This window comes from Euprymna scolopes, chromosome 5, assembly GCF_053919585.1.
Source record: "Euprymna scolopes isolate OS-2025 chromosome 5, ASM5391958v1, whole genome shotgun sequence".
Taxonomy (NCBI): Eukaryota; Metazoa; Mollusca; class Cephalopoda; order Sepiida; family Sepiolidae; genus Euprymna; species Euprymna scolopes.
In genome coordinates, this window is record NC_136486.1 from 84,793,637 (window position 1) to 84,812,428 (window position 18,792).

The 18,792-nt window shown below is 32.4% G+C and overlaps 1 protein-coding gene across 3 annotated transcripts in view; it reads right to left on the reverse strand.

The window, feature by feature from the left end:
- The window catches only part of LOC145276913 (uncharacterized), a 34,735-nt gene that overhangs the window by 7,515 nt on the left and 8,428 nt on the right, over nucleotides 1-18,792 (reverse strand). For all 3 annotated transcript variants that reach the window (XM_080128377.1, XM_080128376.1, XM_080128378.1), the window contains 2 exons: nucleotides 17,203-17,308; nucleotides 13,911-14,046 (listed from right to left, as the gene is read on the reverse strand). In XM_080128377.1, coding sequence (XP_079984503.1) covers nucleotides 13,911-14,046; nucleotides 17,203-17,308 — 242 coding nt within the window. The remainder of the gene's footprint in view (nucleotides 1-13,910; nucleotides 14,047-17,202; nucleotides 17,309-18,792) is intronic.

The window sequence follows — 18,792 nt, forward strand, 5'->3', positions numbered from 1 at the left end:
ACTGTGAGCTTCTGATTTTTGCCCCTCAACTACTACTCTTATGAACCTATCAGAAAGAAATGATTTAATAATTGAGAAGACTTTTCCAGCTATACCATAGCTAGCGATCTTATGAAGTAAACCTTTATGCCATACCCTATCAAAGGCTTTAGATATGTCAAGAGCAATTGCCCTAGAAAGATTGCCACCGTCGAGAGATTTGCTAATCCTATGCGATATAACTGTAAGGACATCTGCTGTAGATCTAGCAGAACGGAAACCATATTGAGTGTCACTAAGAAGGTTATTTTTGTTGAGATGTTTGCATATATATATATATTTATATATATACATATATATATACATATATACATATATATATATATATATATATATTTATATATATATATACATATATATATACATACGTATATATATTTATATATATATATATTCTAGAAGTGTAAGCCATTTTGAGTTTCAGAACAGATTCAGATGGTTCGCTGTTACACACAAGTCCTGGGAGGTGACTTGTTTGTAGTAGACAGTTCCACAGAACAAAATATTCTTACCGTGTCGAAACCCGGGAAAAGAACATGTTAAATTGCTCCAGAAAAGGTTTAATATTTATGAAGCAATTCTGGTTTCTGATTGGTTGGTAGCGGAACGTGAATTAATTTGATTCATCAGTTCTTAGTAGCATCGTTTATAAATAGAATCGTCCGACTGTGTGGGATCATACCCCATTAATCTCTTGAGATGATGGGATGTCTCCTAGCAGCCTCGGCTGCTGGGAGACAGGGTAGTACCAGTCAAGGATTTGTCACTTGACACTCAGCCCAACAGGTGAGGGGCCGGGAACCGGCCCAGCACCTGTTGGACTGAGGTACACCGCCTGGGTACTACCTAGGAGGTCCACCCTCCCAGGCCTTGCCACCGGGCTTTCCGGTGGGGCAAGTTTATTGCTTGCTGCCTGAGGCGCCCAGACCGGGGAATGCCGACAGGGTTACTCGGGCAATTTTTAGAATTGCAGGAGTGCCCCTCCTTTAGGGGAGCCTGCGGGTATCCCACTTTCCAGGCCTTGTGCCAAATATTGCCGATGTGGGCGGCAATTAAATAACTACCCCATTAATCCCAAAATATTGCAACATCCTCCCTATTTTTTATAATGGGGAAGTCCCTTGTGTTTGTTCTGCTCAAAAATAAATATATATTTTTATATTCACTTAGACATAACAAAAATTAGAAATCATTTGGATCTTAGAATTTTACCATTTAAAAAGACGCCATTTTTAATTGTGTTTAAATGTCAAAAAGGAAAATTACAAAGAGTTTTTTTTTTTTTTTTTTTAAGCAAATGTATTAGTTACGCATTAGTAGGTTAAAGTGTTAATACAAATAAAATGGATACAGTTTAACGTCTTGTCCAGGACTATTTTATTTTTTTTTATTTTTTATTTTTTGATATATAGAAATCTATATACTCTGAGCATTACCCCTAGGGTTTTCCGCTGATATTCATGCAAAAAAGTAAGAGCCTTCTCATAAGTGGAACTTCGCTGGTCTGTATTTTTAATATATAGAAATCTATATACATACAGGGCAGTGAAAGAAAAAAAAAATTATTCAGTCGAATTCCCCAACAAGTTTTGAGAAAAAACGATGTAGCTTTATCCTTGTCGCCTGTTTCGTAAATACATCAGCGATATTTTGTTCTGATGATATGTAATTCAAAATAATGGATTCCTTTTTTATCTCGTTTTTTATGAAATGGTATTTTATATCTATATGCTTAGATCTTTGGTTGATTATTGTGTTCTGTGCTAAGACTATACTGGCTTGATTATCACAATTAATTACTACGGGGCTTGTAATCAATTCTAGCTCTAAAATAGTCTTCAGGATATTTTTAAGGTAGAGTGCCTCCTGGGTCGTGTGTGTGATCGCGATAAATTCTGCTTCACACATAGAGAGAGATACAATCTGTTGCTTTTTAGATTTCCATGAAATAATAGGCCCATTTTCTGAGAGTCTGAAGCAATATCCAGATACACCCTTGCGATCTTCGTCGTTTGCCCAGTCTGAATCCGAAAAACCTTCTAATTTTAGGGGATTTCTTGATTTTCTAAATACTAACTTCTGTTCTTTAGTTCCTTTTAAATAACGTAGGACTTGTTTAGCTCTGTTTAAATGCTTCATTGTCAGTCGTGATAATTTTTGTGACAGTTTTGTTACTGTATAGGATATGTCGGGCCTGGTTGCAGTCATTAAATATATAAGACTACCTAAAATTTCACGATATTGTGTGTCATTTATTATTTCAGATTCTGTGTGTATATTTTTATTAATATCATTTTCGACCGGTGTAGAGCGTTTCTTGCACTCTCCCATTCCAAATTTTAATAGTATTTTGTCGATGTATCTCGATTGAGTCATCGTAACAAGTCCTTTGCTTTGAGTAAATTCTATCCCCAGAAACCAGGACATTTTGCCAAGATCGGTCATTTTGAATCTTTTACTTAATTTGTTCTTAACATCAGTTAACATTATGTCAGAATTTGATGCGATTAAAATATCATCGACCCACAAAACCAAAATCAGTAGTTTATCGTCTTTGTGTTGGGTATATAAACGGGGTTCACAGTGCATTGTCTAAATTGTTGTTTAATAATATAATCATGAAATACTGTGTTCCAACACTGAGCACTCTGCTTTAGACCATATAATGACTTGTTAAGTCGCCACACGCTATTTTTATTTTTCATTATAAATCCCTGTGGAGGGGTAATATAAATTTCACAGTCTATTGGGGCATTCAAATAAGCATTTTTTACGTCCATTTGATGGATGTTTAGGTCATATTGTGATGCGACTTGCAGTAAAATTCTGATTGTCGTTAGGTTTGTGGTCAGTGAAAATGTAGAAAAGTATTCTTTACCGTAAATTTGAGAGTACCTCTTAGCAACAAATCTTGCTTTGTACTGTTCTACGCCTGATGCTGTACTCTTTTTTGTAAAGACCTATCTGGTAGAAATAACATGTTTATCTCTTGGGAGAGGCACTACCGTATAGGTATCATTTTCGGTTAAGGCATCTATTTCTTTTTTCATGGCAATTTTCCATTCATCACAATGTTCTGAATTAATTGCTTCGTTGAGGCTTTTTGGCGCATTTTCCATTGAATAGCAATAGTCGATTTGATAATCTTTTATATTGTCGACCACAAAAAAATTGGGTCGTCTTCTATTTCTTTTGGGATATCTTTCGACTTTATCATCATTATCATCATCATCATCATCATCATCATGGACACTCTCGTCTCCATCATTTTTATTGTTTTCGTTTGTTCTAATTATTTGAGGTAATATAATTTCATCCTCTTCATATGACGGGTTTTCGTCTATAAAATTAAACGTGTCTGTGAATTTTACACACCGGATTCTTTTTATTTTATTTTTTTCGGGAAAAAATATTAAATTGGTTGGACTGTTTTTATCGTATCCAAGAAATATAACTCTGTCGGCTTTAATATTCAATTTACTCTTTATCTCTATATATGCGAAGCAAGTTGAACCAAATATATGCATTCTGCTTAAATTTGTTTTTTTACCGCAGAAAGATTCATATGGAGTTTTAGAGAGTGTTTTGTTAAAGCACCTGTTGTGTATATAAACTGCCGCCGTAAGTGCATACGTCCAGAGGTTTTTAGGGAGTTTTGATTCAATGAGTAGGCACCTTGCCATTTCAAAAAGTGTCCGCCACGCATGTTCAGCAGTCCCGTTTTGGTGTGGCGATCTAGGAACTGATGTTTCATGCCTGATATGATGGTTAATTAGTAAAAGTTCAAAGTCTTTATTGGTGAATTCCGTACCGTTGTCAGAGCAAATACACTTGATTTCACTGTAGGGGGCCATGTCGGCTAGATATTTCTTAGTTGCTAGCAGGGTATCAGATTTGTTCTTTAAAAAGTAAACCATTACTAAACCTGAATGGTCATCTACGAAATTCAACACATATCTATAATGTTCTCTGGCCATTGGTTCTACGGGACCATTCAAGTCACAATGCACCATTGATAGGATTTTTTTTGGTTTTTTTGTCTGGTATCTTGTTTTGATAGTTTGTCATTTTCCCTTGCATACAGACGTCGCAGTTGAAGGTTTTTGATGTTTGTATTTGCATTCCATCAACTACAGTCGGCAACTTTTTGATATCAGGAATATTGCAGTGTCCAAGAATTTTATGCTATGTCTGTAGATCATGGCAGGCGGTTTTTGATGGGACTACGCTATTTAAATAATATAGTCTTCCATTTTCTTTAATGTCGAATACAGTTCCATTCTGGTATACCAGTTTTGAGTTATTGGGGCTAAAGTTTATATTTGCACCTTGTTTTGTGGCAGCTTGTACAGAAAATATATTTTGTTTAAATTTTAGGATTAGAAGAGTGTTTTCTAGAATACAGAAACACAGTTCACCTTTATTGTTCTTTAGCGAGATTTTCACATTGCCTCTTTTCAAAACGATATCATTGACTCGACTCCCGTCAGCTAGTTCTACAAAATGATTTTGTGGCTTAAAGTTGGGATCAAAATTGATAAAATCAGATTCCTTTGTAATCACATGTGCCGTGGCCCCACAATCGACAAGAAAATTATTATTGTTTGTTGAAGCATCAAATGTACACGAAAATAAAAATGTATGTTCGCTAACAGAGCTCTCTACATTTTTAATGTAGTCGCCATTTTGAGTCCTGTATCTACATTGGAAACTCTTGTGATTAGGTCGTCCACAATTATAGCAAATAATTTTTGTACTTTTCTTAGGAAAAAACCTGCTTTTGGCAAAGTTGCGTCTTTTATTCCTGACATGGGTATAATTCGATTTTGGTGTTTTTATGTGTGTATTTTTAAATTTCATGATATTTGTGGATTCGTTTTTTTCTGTGATCATTTTTTCAGTTTTTTCATAACTTCTGAGTGCTACCTTGAATTGGCTAAAAGTCATGGGTTTTTCTTTCTGGGTTATCACGGTGGTAAATGGTTTGAAATCACTCGGTAATCCCTTAAGGACCATGGAAATTAACAGACTGTCACTTATAACTTCACCAGACATTTTTAAAGAATTTGCAGTTGTCTCGGCTCTTATAATATAATCAGTAATAGTTTCGGCTTCCATTCGTTTTAGAGAGTTCAGTTCAGTGTATAAAGAAATAATTTTGGGTTTTCTTTTTGATAAATAATGCTCTCTCAATATGTTTAATGCTTTGCAGCCGTCGTCCAGGGCTTCTCTCATTACCAGTGATAGACTTTGGTCATCTAAACACTGTATTAATTCCGCAAAGACAGTTGCGTTCTTTTCAATGAAGTCAGGGTCTTTTCTGTTCTGAGGTTGTGTTTGTAGTACTTTGTGTAGCTTTTGGATTCGTAGATATCCTAGAAATTTGACTTGCCACAATTCGAATTTTGATTCAGATCCATCGAAATAAAGTTGCACGCTGGGCGCATAACTTCTAGAAGTGTAAGCCATTTTGAGTTTCAGAACAGTTTCAGATGGTTCGCTGTTACACACAAGTCCTGGGAGGTGACTTGTTTGTAGTAGACAGTCCCACAGAACAAAATATTCTTACCGTGTCGAAACCTGGGAAAAGAACATGTGAAATTGCTCCAGAAAAGGTTTAATATTTATGAAGCAATTCTGGTTTCTGATTGGTTGGTAGCAGAACGTGAATTAATTTGATTCGTCAGTTCTTAGCAGCATCGTTCATAAATAGAATCGTCCGACTGTGTGGGATCATACCCCATTAATCCCAAAATATTGCAACATATATATATATATATATATATATATATATATATATATGTCATCATTATTAAAAACAGATATATCTAAAACATATAACTTTCATGGGTGTAGGAGATTTATAGATGACCTTATATGCATAAACGACCTTATATGCATAAACGATAATGATGAATTCGAAAAAAATAAACATCTTATATATCCAAACGAACTAAAATTAAATTGTGAACATAGAGGACAACAGGCTACATTTCTGGATTTAGATATAAAAATTGAGGATGGAATTTTTCTTTATAAAATATTTGATAAAAGAAACGCTTTCCCCTTTAAAATAGTACGTATGCCCCATAAGGATAGCACCTGCCCCGTTTTTGTGTTTTATGGAACCATTATGTCAGAGTTTTTGAGAATAGCTCGCGTTACTCTAAAATTAACAGATTTTATACCACCAGTTTCTAGCTTAGTAATAAGGATGATAAAACAAGGTGGAGATAAAAATAAAATATTTAAACAGTTAAATAAAGCATTTGTTCGTTATCCTGATGCTTTTGAATCGTTTAAGATAAACCAGACTATATTGATAAAGGAAATCCAAAACTATATTAGCAATGTATAAATGGATTTATAATTACATATAATAAATTTATATAGTTAAAAAAAAAAAAAAAAAAAAAAAAAATGTATATATGTAAAAATAAAATATTTTTAACCTTTATATATCTAATTTTAAATAAATAAGAATGTAAATATACAAACTACTAACTATAGTGGGGGTGATAAGTAGTTAAATGGATTAATCCAAATCTTATAAATACAAGACTGATAAATTAAAAAATTAAAAAATGTATCCATTTTAAATGTGGAAATTGATGAATCGCACAGGTAAGAAATTCATTTTTATACTATGAAAAGGTTAGTAATTACAATTAAGAATAGGAAATTGGGGAAAAAAAATTTTTGTAACTTGTCTTCTTCCTAAGATTAAGGGTGGTGGTGTTTGATCAACACTGCTGGGGAGCCATGATGTAATACACTGTTTTGTTTTTAAATCCCCGAAACAGTGTTTCATGGTGTTGTGAAGGAACATAACTGGCTATACACCGGTTACAAACTGTATATATATATTGGACTGTTTGGCAGACAGCGGCAGACAAGCAGTCGCAGTAAGACGGATAGTCTTACGTGTTGATTATCAGACTTTCTTCCCCATACTTGTTACTATGTACTTCTATTTACCTTAGGCGAGCAGCCTTACGTTTCTGTATTATAAATAAACCCCATTACACATACCACTCGGTGTAACTCACGTTTGTCTTTATTTCCTAAGTATTTAGGAATATAACAATGGCGACGAAAGGATGTTCTTTCTCTTAACAGAGATAAATTACCGTACCAAGGACTGTGTACAATGCAAGGATTTTTTGTTTTACGAAAAAAACAAACTACACAAGGATTTTTGACCATGTGCGTCAATGAATTTAAAAATTTTTCCTACCTAAAGTAGCGAAAAGTACGGATTTTTCTTCGTAAAGAACTCACAAGAAATTATAGAAACATGTTCAAGGTAAAGTGGAATTTATATTTATTTTGACAAGTAAAAAAAAAAAAAAAAAAAATGGTCGCAAGTTGAATTCGAAACTACACTAAAGGATTACGAGTTTCGAAAGAAAAAATATAAATACAACGACTATTGTACCATTTTATGCCACGTGGGAACGGCAGCCATATTTTTTTTTTTGGAAAATTAATTGTTTGTTATTGCCTTTATATAAATAATTGGAACTATTTGTCGTGGGAAGTAAGAAATATTTTGTGTATGAACTTACGTTGTTGAAAAAAAAAAAAAAAAAAAAAAAAAAGAATTATTTTACAAAGCCTGTTGAATTACTATGGATGAACTTTGTTGAAACGTGTTGTGTCTGCATATTGCTACTAATTTACGATATACGTAAATTTACGATTTTTCTTTGGAATTATTGTGTAGAATTCGAAAAGACATTTTTGTACTAGAAGCTAACATGGAACAATTAGCAGAGTTAACTAAGGCTCTAGCCCTTAGCATCCAGGAACAGACAAAAATGACTCAACAATTTTTAGCGCAACAACAACAACAACAACAAATTCAACAACAACAGCTACAGCAACAGCTGCAACAACAACAAGAAAGAACACAAAAAACTTTAGAGGCACAACAAGAACAAACAAACATACTACAACGACAAATGTCGACACAGCAAAAGAATTTAGAAAAGCTAATTCTAACGTCGACCGGGAAGAAGACTAATTTTTCTGCCGAGGGTATTTCAAATTCACTAACGGAATTTCGTTACTCCCCGGATACTGGTGTTACTTTCCCTGCATACTACAGAAGATACGAAACAATTTTTACGAAAAGATGTTTAGACTGGACCGATGAGGAAAAAGTTACCCTGCTACTACAAAAACTGGGTACTGATGAAAACACCAAGTATGCAAATCTAATTCTACCAAAAAAACCGGAGGAGGTTTCGTTCGAGGAAACAATTAGTACCTTGTCGAAAATATTTGATAAAAGGGATAGCCTATTTCACTCTAGATACAAATGTTTGAACATTCAGAAGGCAGAAGCTGAAGACTATCTAGAATATGCTTGCACTGTGAACTGTTTATGCGAATCATTTAAATTGAATGAAATTTCCGCAGACCAATTTAAATGTTTAATCTTTGTACAAGGTCTCACAGCACCAAGGGACAAAGATATACGTTCACGGATCCTAACAATTATGGAGGCGGATCCTAACATAACATTGCAAAAAGTCACTGAAGAGTGTCAACGTCTGATTAACATAAAGAAAGACAACACTCGCATTGAAGAGAAAAATATTTTTAAGGTGCAGCAAGTAAAAAGGCAAGGGACCACAAGAAAGTCCAGGTTCCAAGAACACAGGATCCTTAAAGGATACAAAGACCCAAAGCTAAAGTGTAAATGTTGTGGTAGTTTAAGACACAACAATAAGACCTGCTGGTTTAGGAACAAAATATGTTATGAATGTGGTCTCAGAGGTCACAAGGGAACATACTGTGCCCAGAAGAAAAGACAAGGGACCGATAATGTAAATACGCTTCGCATGAATAAAGAAAAAAGCTGCGAAAGACGGAAATATGTTGATGTTCGGATAAATGGACATCTGGTTACATTGCTTCTGGATAGCGGTGCAGATATTAGTATTATAAATGAAGATATATGGAAAAGGATAGGTCGACCTGAATTAACGAAAACCAGAAAGACGGCGAGGAGTGTGTGCGGCAAAAGATTAGAGTTCAAGGGAGAATTAAAATGCAAAGTGACATTCGCTAACCAGACTCATAAATCCAAAGTGTACGTCGTACCAGGAAAGAATACATGCCTGTTTGGGGTAGATTGGATTGTCCTGTTTAATTTATGGGAGAAACCCATAAATTCGTTTTGTAACGTTTTAACTGCAGAAAAAGCAAACCAAAGGGAAGACTTCCTGAAGGATTTGAAAACTGAATTTCCCAATGTTTTTGCCGAAGGACTAGGACTCTGTATTAAGACAGAGGCAAAATTTGAATTAAAGAAAAATGCCACTCCAGTATTCAAACCTAAAAGGAATGTGCCTTTTTCAGCGATGGACGCAATCGAAAAAGAGTTGGATAGACTTCAACAACTGGAAGTCATTGAAAAAGTTAACCACACAGATTGGGCAAGTCCAACCGTGTATGTAAAGAAAGAAAATAACAGAATAAGGGTCTGTGGAGATTTTTCAACGGGTTTAAATGACTGTATATTGGACCATAATTATCCCCTTCCGTCCGCAGAAGATCTGTTCTCTAAGCTTAACGGAGGAAAAATTTTTTCTAAGATAGACCTCTCAGATGCTTACTTGCAAATTAAGATCAGCGATGAATGCTCCAAATACTTAGGCATAAATACTCATAAGGGCATTTTTAAGCTAAAGAGGCTTCCTTTTGGATTAAAGGTTGCTCCTGCTATTTTCCAGCAAATTATGGACACGATGCTGGCAGGGTTGGAATTTTCAATGGCCTACCTTGACGATATCCTAATTAAAAGTGAAAATTTGCAAGATCATAAGAAGCATGTAAAAGAAGTATTCAAAAGAATACAGGAATTTGGTTTTAAATTGAGCCCAGAAAAATGCGATTTTTTTATGAAAAAAATTAAATATCTAGGTCAAATAATCGACAAAGAGGGTCGAAGACCGGATCCACAAAGGACTGAAGCAATTGCTCCAGATTCAGTGACAAAATTAAAATCGTTTTTGGGATTAGTTCAATACTATGCAATTTACATCCCTAACATACATAATTTAAGAGCTCCTCTTAACGAGTTACTGAAAAAGGGTGTTAAATGGAACTGGAATAAGGAATGTGAATCTGCTTTCCAAAATATCAAAAGATGTCTACTGTCAGACTTAGCATTGGCACATTTCAATCCAGAAAAGGAACTAATACTAGCAACGGACGCCAGTGATTACGGTGTTGGCGATGTATTACTTCACAAGTATGAGGATGGTAGGACAAAAGCTATCGCCCATGCTTCAAGAACGTTGGTTGCAGCGGAGAAAAATTACAGCCAAATTGAAAAAGAGGCGCTGTCGATAATATTTGGAATTACAAAGTACAATCGATTTCTCCATGGACGATCTTTTATTTTGCAAACCGACCATAAACCCCTACTTACCATATTTGGATCAAAGAAAGGCATTCCCACACATACTGCGAATCGATTACAGCGATGGGCTGTAACCCTCTTAAACTATCAGTTTAAGATGGAACATGTATCCTCAAAAAAGTTAGGACACGCAGATGCATTATCACGGTTGATCCCTAAAAGAAGCGAAAGTTTCGAAGAAACGGTAATTGCTGCGCTTAAAGACGAAAGTGAATGTACAAGTTCAATGTGTAATATGATACGTGAACTTCCGGTAACTTTCGAAAAAATAAAAAAAGAGGCAGTAAATGACATTTTCATTAAGAAAATGAAAAATCAATTGGGATGGATAAAAAAAAATAAAAAGGTAGATCAAACAACGCCTTTTTCCATCTGTGAAGATGTGCTCATGTATGGTGAGAGGATCGTAATTCCACTAACGTTACAGAGGAAAATTCTGAAGGAATTTCATACAGGTCATCCGGGCATTTCGAGAATGAAATCCCTTATGAGAGGATATGTGTACTGGCCTGGTATGGACAAGGAAGTTGAAAAATGTGTCAAGACATGCAGAGGATGTCAATTAGCAGCTCGAGATCCTCCAGTAAAAACGACGCCATGGCCAAAGACGGACCTACCCTGGTCACGTCTGCATATTGATTATGCGGGACCTATAAATGGTTATTTTTACTTGATTATTGTAGATTCTTTTTCAAAATGGCCAGAAATATTTAAGTTTAGACATCCAACAGCAAAAAACACTGTGAGTGCGCTTAATGAAATTTTTAGCCGTTTTGGAGTGCCAAAAACCTTAGTGAGCGATAATGGAACAGCATTTACTGCTCATGAATTCAAAGAATTCTGTGACTCACTAAATATTCTACATATGACAACACCTGTGTACCATCCACGATCGAATGGGTTGGCCGAAAAATTTGTAGATACGTTTAAAAGGGCACTTAAGAAAAATCTTACTACGGACACAGACGAACAATGTATTCAAACATTTTTAGCAATTTACAGGGTGACACCAAATCCTAATAATAATGTCAATTCTTCCCCGGCTGAGCTAATGTTTGCAAGAAAGATAAGATCTGTCTTCGATAGGCTGCTACCAGAGAAAAAGAAAGTTTTCAAAAAAGAAAACCTTAATACCAAGTGCTTCTCCCCAGGTGAAAATGTATATTTCAAAAATTTTCAAAATGGACAAAATCAGTGGGTTGAAGGTATTATCAAAAAAAGGATTGGGAGCATGGTCTATACTATCCAAGGATTAAGTTTTGTCTGCAAAAGACACAGAAATCAAATACGTCCCAGACTGTCTCCAAATGTGGAAGAGACACCAATGGAAACATTGTGCGATATTTTTGATATACCAAAACCAGCGTGTGTACCACAAACAATGAATATTTCGCCTGAACCGACCATACGGGCTGGACAGAAACCTTTACCCCGGGTAACGCTGACCAGAAGGAAAAGCGCAAGAAAGAGAAAAGTTACCAGGAGATTAAGCCCTGACCCTAAAAGGAAGAGGTATTTAAGCTAAAATCAGGAAGATTTCAGCTTCAGGGGGAGGTGTTGTGAAGGAACATAACTGGCTATACACCGGTTACAAACTGTATATATATATTGGACTGTTTGGCAGACAGCGGCAGACAAGCAGTCGCAGTAAGACGGATAGTCTTACGTGTTGATTATCAGACTTTCTTCCCCATACTTGTTACTATGTACTTCTATTTACCTTAGGCGAGCAGCCTTACGTTTCTGTATTATAAATAAACCCCATTACACATACCACTCGGTGTAACTCACGTTTGTCTTTATTTCCTAAGTATTTAGGAATATAACACATGGTAAACAACTGATGATCCCTTAAAAAATATAAAAATTGGTATTATAGTAAATTTGAGAGTTGATGCAGTGATTGCAGGTGATTAAATGACTTACTGACTAGATGTTTTTTTTAATGAATGATAAAAAATAATTTTTTGTGTGGTTTCAAATGTTAAAAACTTCAAAGACTATATATATATACATATATATTTATATTTATATACATATATATTTATATTTATATACATATATATTTATATATATATATATATATACATATATATATACATATATATTTAGATGCATATATATTTTATATATATGTATATACATATATATATACATATATATTTATATACATATATATTTATATATATATACATATATATTTATATACATATATATTTATATATATATACATATATATATACATATATATTTATATACATATATATTTATATACATATATGTTTATATATACATATATATTTATATATACAGATATATATATATATACATATATATTTATATACATATATATTTATATATATATATAGATATATATATACATATATATTTATATACATATATATTTATATATATATATATATAGATATATATACATATATATTTATATACATATATATTTATATATATATATATATATATATAGATATATATACATATATATTTATATATATATATACATATATATTTATATATATATATATATATACATGTATATACATATATCTATATGTATATACATATATATATACATGTATATACATATATATACATATATACACATATATACACATATATATACATATATATATACACATATATATACATATATATATACACATATATATACACATATATATATACACATATATATACACATATATATATACACATATATATATACACATATATATATACATATATATATACATATATATATATATACATACATATATACATATATATACATAACTACTTCATTTACTCACATAAAATTAATATATTAAAGTATAAATTTATGCGTAAACTCTAAGTATTTACTTCAAAAGTGCTCAATACATAGATAGAGCTCATTAGTAATTTGTAAAATATATATGGCAATTAAGCTTCACTAAATATTCCGTGTTTCATCCAGTCTAGGATTCTTCAGGCTTATGCGCGAATTTTGTGGTTGTCTTTCGTTTTTATATACGCACCTTCTATTGAGATTTTATACATATATATATATACATATATATATAATTAATTTTATTAACTGTTTGCTTGTATATATATGTATACATATATATATACATACATATATATATACGAGCAAACAGTTAATAAAATTTTATTTTATTTTATATATATATATATATATATATATATATATATATATAAGGGAACAAAGGTAGAAGTTTGAATAACCACTAAGAAGGCTGTGCCAATTCCCAGCAGTGAATTTAAAAGAATTGTTAGGATTTGCATCTTTTCATTCATTTGTTGGTTATATTTTTTTTAAAAACCACAGATTTTAAACTTTCAGTAAAAGATGATTATATTTTTGTCCTTAAATAAGAAGGTATTATGTAAGCAATATTAGAAATAATTTACTTACTTAAAGGTGGCTTCTGTCTGACTTTCTGTTTCTGGTTATTTGTCTGAGATTCCAGTATGTGTAAATGTTGTTTTAATATTATCTCACATTTTTCATGTTCATACTTCTTAGCCATATCCAAGGGAGTGAAGCCATCCTTTAAACAAAATTAAAAATCGCAAATTATTTTTTTTTATTCAATATATCATTACATCATTAAAATTAACAATTTTTAATTTCTACAAATTAGTAGATTCATAATTTCTTAAAAAATAAAAAATAATAAATAAAAGATATTTTGATACTTATTCAAGCAATATGAACATAAGAAGAGTGTTAAGTTTATTTTAATTTTTATTTTATGTTTTGATAGCAATAAAACAAATATTAGATTAGACAATACTACTGTGACATTCTTAATCTGTCTTAGAAGAAAATCGAATAAAAATAACTCAAACAGAAATAGAATTAGAAAGGACAAGAATAACTATAACACAGAAATTGGAAGGCCAAGAATCGAGTAAAAAATTTGATTTGGCAGGTGGGGAACAGGATGAGAACAACCTTGATAATTATTTTTTTCATTTTAAGAAAATTGCAAACAATCCGAGATGGCCAATAGACACATGGCCTATTTTATTACAAACAGTTTTAAGTGAGAAACCGAAAACACAACAAATAACTGTGCTGATTACAGCAATCCTAAAAATGTATGAATTTGTGCCAGAAACCTACTGGCAACGACAATATGAAAACAAAGAAAGATTTAGAAGTCATAGGAAAAAGACAGAAAGTGTATACTTTAATAGGTCAAGCACTTCAAAAGACACATAAAATAATTACAAGAAAGCAAAAGAAATAATCCTAGTAGAGGAATTCAGAAATTGTGGTACATAGAAAATAAAAAAACTTATTTAAATGAAAGAAAGGTTGAAACTGTCTATGAAATTAATGTTATAGTGGATGAGTATGCTTTGACATATAAAAAAGGGTCAGACTAAGCAATATGCTTAGTTTCTGATTCGAATTTGACCATGTGCAAAATTGGTGGTAAGGCTATAATCTTATTCAAATGAACATTGATATTAATACCTGTACAGAAAATTAAAATCTACATAGTAGGAATTATTAGACAATAAATAAGCAATCCATAAACAGACAGAAAAGGAAGCCCATGACATGTCAAATCTGTTGGAATAGGCAGCAATGAGAATTTAAAGATACGCTTCAAAACAATGGATGATAATAGAGTGCATGGGACAACTGCAGCATCGATGTTCCCTGAGGTCATACCATTATGAAGTATCTCCACACAAAAAGTTGTAAAAGGTCGCTTTTTTAATTTTTTTTTTTTTTTTTTTTTTTTACTAAAGCCAATTTGTTTAAGACAATTAAATCAAATAAATGATCTAATTTCATTCCAAAGTTATGCAACAATCACAAATAAAATAAAAGACCCATTTGAATATCATTGGAAATTTTGACATCAACTCCCCCTTTAGCTTGCTGGGAAAGAAAGACAAGTTCTTATGGTACCTTAATTGGCAAAACTCCTTGAAGAGGATTAAAAATATTCTAATTTCAGAGCTGGTGTTTAAAGCTCCAGATATGAACCAACCATTTTTTTTTTATAGTCGATACAAACAATCAAGAAATTTCTGTGGGATTAATGCAGGTGAATAAGAAGAGTAATACGCTATTACTTCCAAAAGTTCAATAAACACTAGAGAAGTTATTCCATAATAGAAAAGGAAATTTTAGCTCTGTGATCTGCTCTACGGCACTTTGAGATCTATACGAGTGTAACCTACAGTTGTATATAACGATCACTAGTTTTTGTAAGTAAAATGAAAAATAAACACTGCAAACTATTTTGTTGGAGCTTAGCACAAAAAATGTAACTTGCAGATCTGACACCTTAAGAGTGTTGACAATAAGTGTTCAGGCGCCCTTTTCTGCACTTAAAACACCCGTCCATTAAAAAAACTCAAATTTTAAAAATATTTTAGATGGATGATGTCTTAAAAGAAAAACAATATAAATAATAATTAAGACAAAGCAAACACATTCACACATGTAGTAATTAAATTTACTTTGTTCTTCTTTTCTATGTAATTTCCTCCCCTTCGCTTAACTCATACAAACACATTATGTTCATTTACCCCACACCCCTCCCTTTCACTATAAATGCTGGATGGATCTCCAAAAAAGAAAGAAAAATTAAATAAATAAACAACCGACATGACCAAGTAAGGAACGCTATGACAAGAATGTTCAAAGTAAAGAAAAAAAATGTATATCTTGCTAAGCAAACGCACCTTAAATAAAATGTCCCCAAAAATATATACATATATAACTATGCTATACTTGCTGAAACCCAAAACTTAGTATGAGAAGAAGAGTGTCAACAAAGCCGAAAAGTTGAGAGAAAGACTTTGACTTATTGATTTATCATGGATAAATTGAATTCACAGGAAAAAAGCTTCGCATCAATTCAATTTAAGGTCTGCCAGGAAAGAATCACATGGTAATAGTAAAAAGAATAGATCGTCATGAAGAAATTATTTATTTTCAAGTAAGGAAACACAAAACTAATTTGGAGAAGAATAGAATGCCAATTATATGATAAGTCAAGAAAATGAGAGACTGTATGTAGCATGGATTATATGAGGGGACGAAAACAAAAAATATTCTATATTATATATTTATTTTTTCATCCTAAACAAAAGTATGCTTACGTGCATTTTTCACAAAAATCCTGTTTATTTCGTATTTCATTCTTTTGTTATTTAAATAAATTGCATTTATGCAGAAAAATTGTGTTTGTCGTTAGTTACTATTTTACTGCTGTCTGCACAAATGTTCAAACCGAAGTGAAAATATCTCTTTTCTCAATAAGATTAAATTCTTGATTTCATTTTTGAACTGCGCTTATGTCACAATGTAATAAAACACTTGTAATCCATCATATGTAGCACTCCACAAATTGCTGATCCATGATTTAATATCACACAGGTGAAAACAGTTTTAATAAAATAATATAGTTTATTGACTATTAAGATAATTTGCATTTAAGTTAACTAAGATTTGAAATGACAGTATTAAAAGCAACATAAACAAATCAAAAGCTTCTTTACTTATTTCAAATTTCATGTAAAATTTTAAGTCTATATGATAAAATATTCATGATAGTAAAAACTATTCCATTAGACATTTTAATTTTTTATAAAAAGATGTTTATATTTGAAAACTTTTGTTTATCTTAATATTCATCTTCATTTCCATTATTATTAAAAAAAAAAATCCAACTTACATTATCACAAATATAAACATTTGCTTCATTGTGTAGCAATAATTTCACAATGCTTTTGTTTCCCCAAATGGCTGCTATATGCAATGGTGTGATGCCATCAGATGTTCTAGTGGAAAAAAATTTATTAGATTAAAAATATTTTTTTATTAATATGTACATGTATATTTAACGAACTAAAGTAGTCATAGACTTGTTATGTCTACTTGTAAAATAACAAACTTGGAGGATTGCTATGGAAAATAAAAGTCTGAGGGTAAATGTCATCAAGATCAAAGTGATGATCAGTAGTTGCAGTATTGGAAATCATCCAGAAAACAGAAAGTTTCCTTACTCAATTGGTCGTGTTATATTCACATATTCTGTCTCGCAAACGTAAAAATTATAAAAGAGACTTGCTGGCACGTGGTTCCTCTATTTTAAGCTAAAACATCCAGTCTAATAAGAATTTCCTGGCATGGGGTTGAGGATGTCTCATGAGTCAGACCATTATTTTGAATGGTGAGAGATTCATGGGCCAATCAAATCACAAGAAACCTGTTGCTAAGAGGAAAGAATGGTCCTGAGAGTAAGAGTAAAAAAAAATAAAAGGAAAAAGTGAGTCAGTTGGAACAGAGAAGCGGAACAGCAGGAAAAAGAAAAAAACGGGTCCTCACTGATACAGCAAGGTATCATTATCTATTAAAGAAAAGGAGAAAAAAAGAAAATATATCATCCTCACATCTCCTTTTCTTTCCACGCTAAACCTATAAGGTATGTGTTTGAATCATTACGCCCCAAAAAAGGGACAATTTTCATGCCCACTTTGTTACTTTCAAGCAAAGTTTATTTTAATTCTGGGAAGTTTAACCTCACAAGTTCAGCAAAATAAATAAATAAATAACTGTTCTGTAATTTGACTAACCAATGGATGTAAATTCAAGTCAATCCTACCTACAAGTGAGGAACATTTCTTTCTTTTGTTTTGACATTCACCTTGACAAGTCTGTATCATTACAAAGAAAAAGAAAAAAATCTCGTCCTTTTCTCTGCATTAATGAATGCATATTACTATATCATTTTCTTGTCTTAACGTTTTGTTTTTGTTGTACCATTTTTTTTTGTTGTTGTGCAGAGAAGATTAATTATTTCCCTCACCCCCGGATGGCAACTCAAGTCATGTTTACATACTCCTCCGAGGACAAAGTGATACAACAATAACCAAGAATATAACAATGGAAAAAGAGTGGGTGCAACTCAATTTAAAGCAAACATTGAGTACATAAAAAGTGCAGTGAAATTACAGGTGGTTTGCAAGATAATAACCAGTTTGTTTGCAAAAAGTGTAAGATGTGGATAGCAAAGCTAAGTGAGGCTGTTCAGATATTTTGCTACTTTGTTGGTAACATTGGAGCACAGGGAGGAGCAAGTGGTTGCAAGAATTAGGAATAGATGAAATAAGTTCAGGGAATTTTTACCCTTACCGACTAGTAGTTTGTTACCATCGTTAATGGAGGGAAGACTAAGTCAGGCATGTGTATGCAGTGTGATGATGTATGGAAGTGAAAACAGTCAGTGAAAATTGATAATTTGTGTCGCATATAGAAATGATAC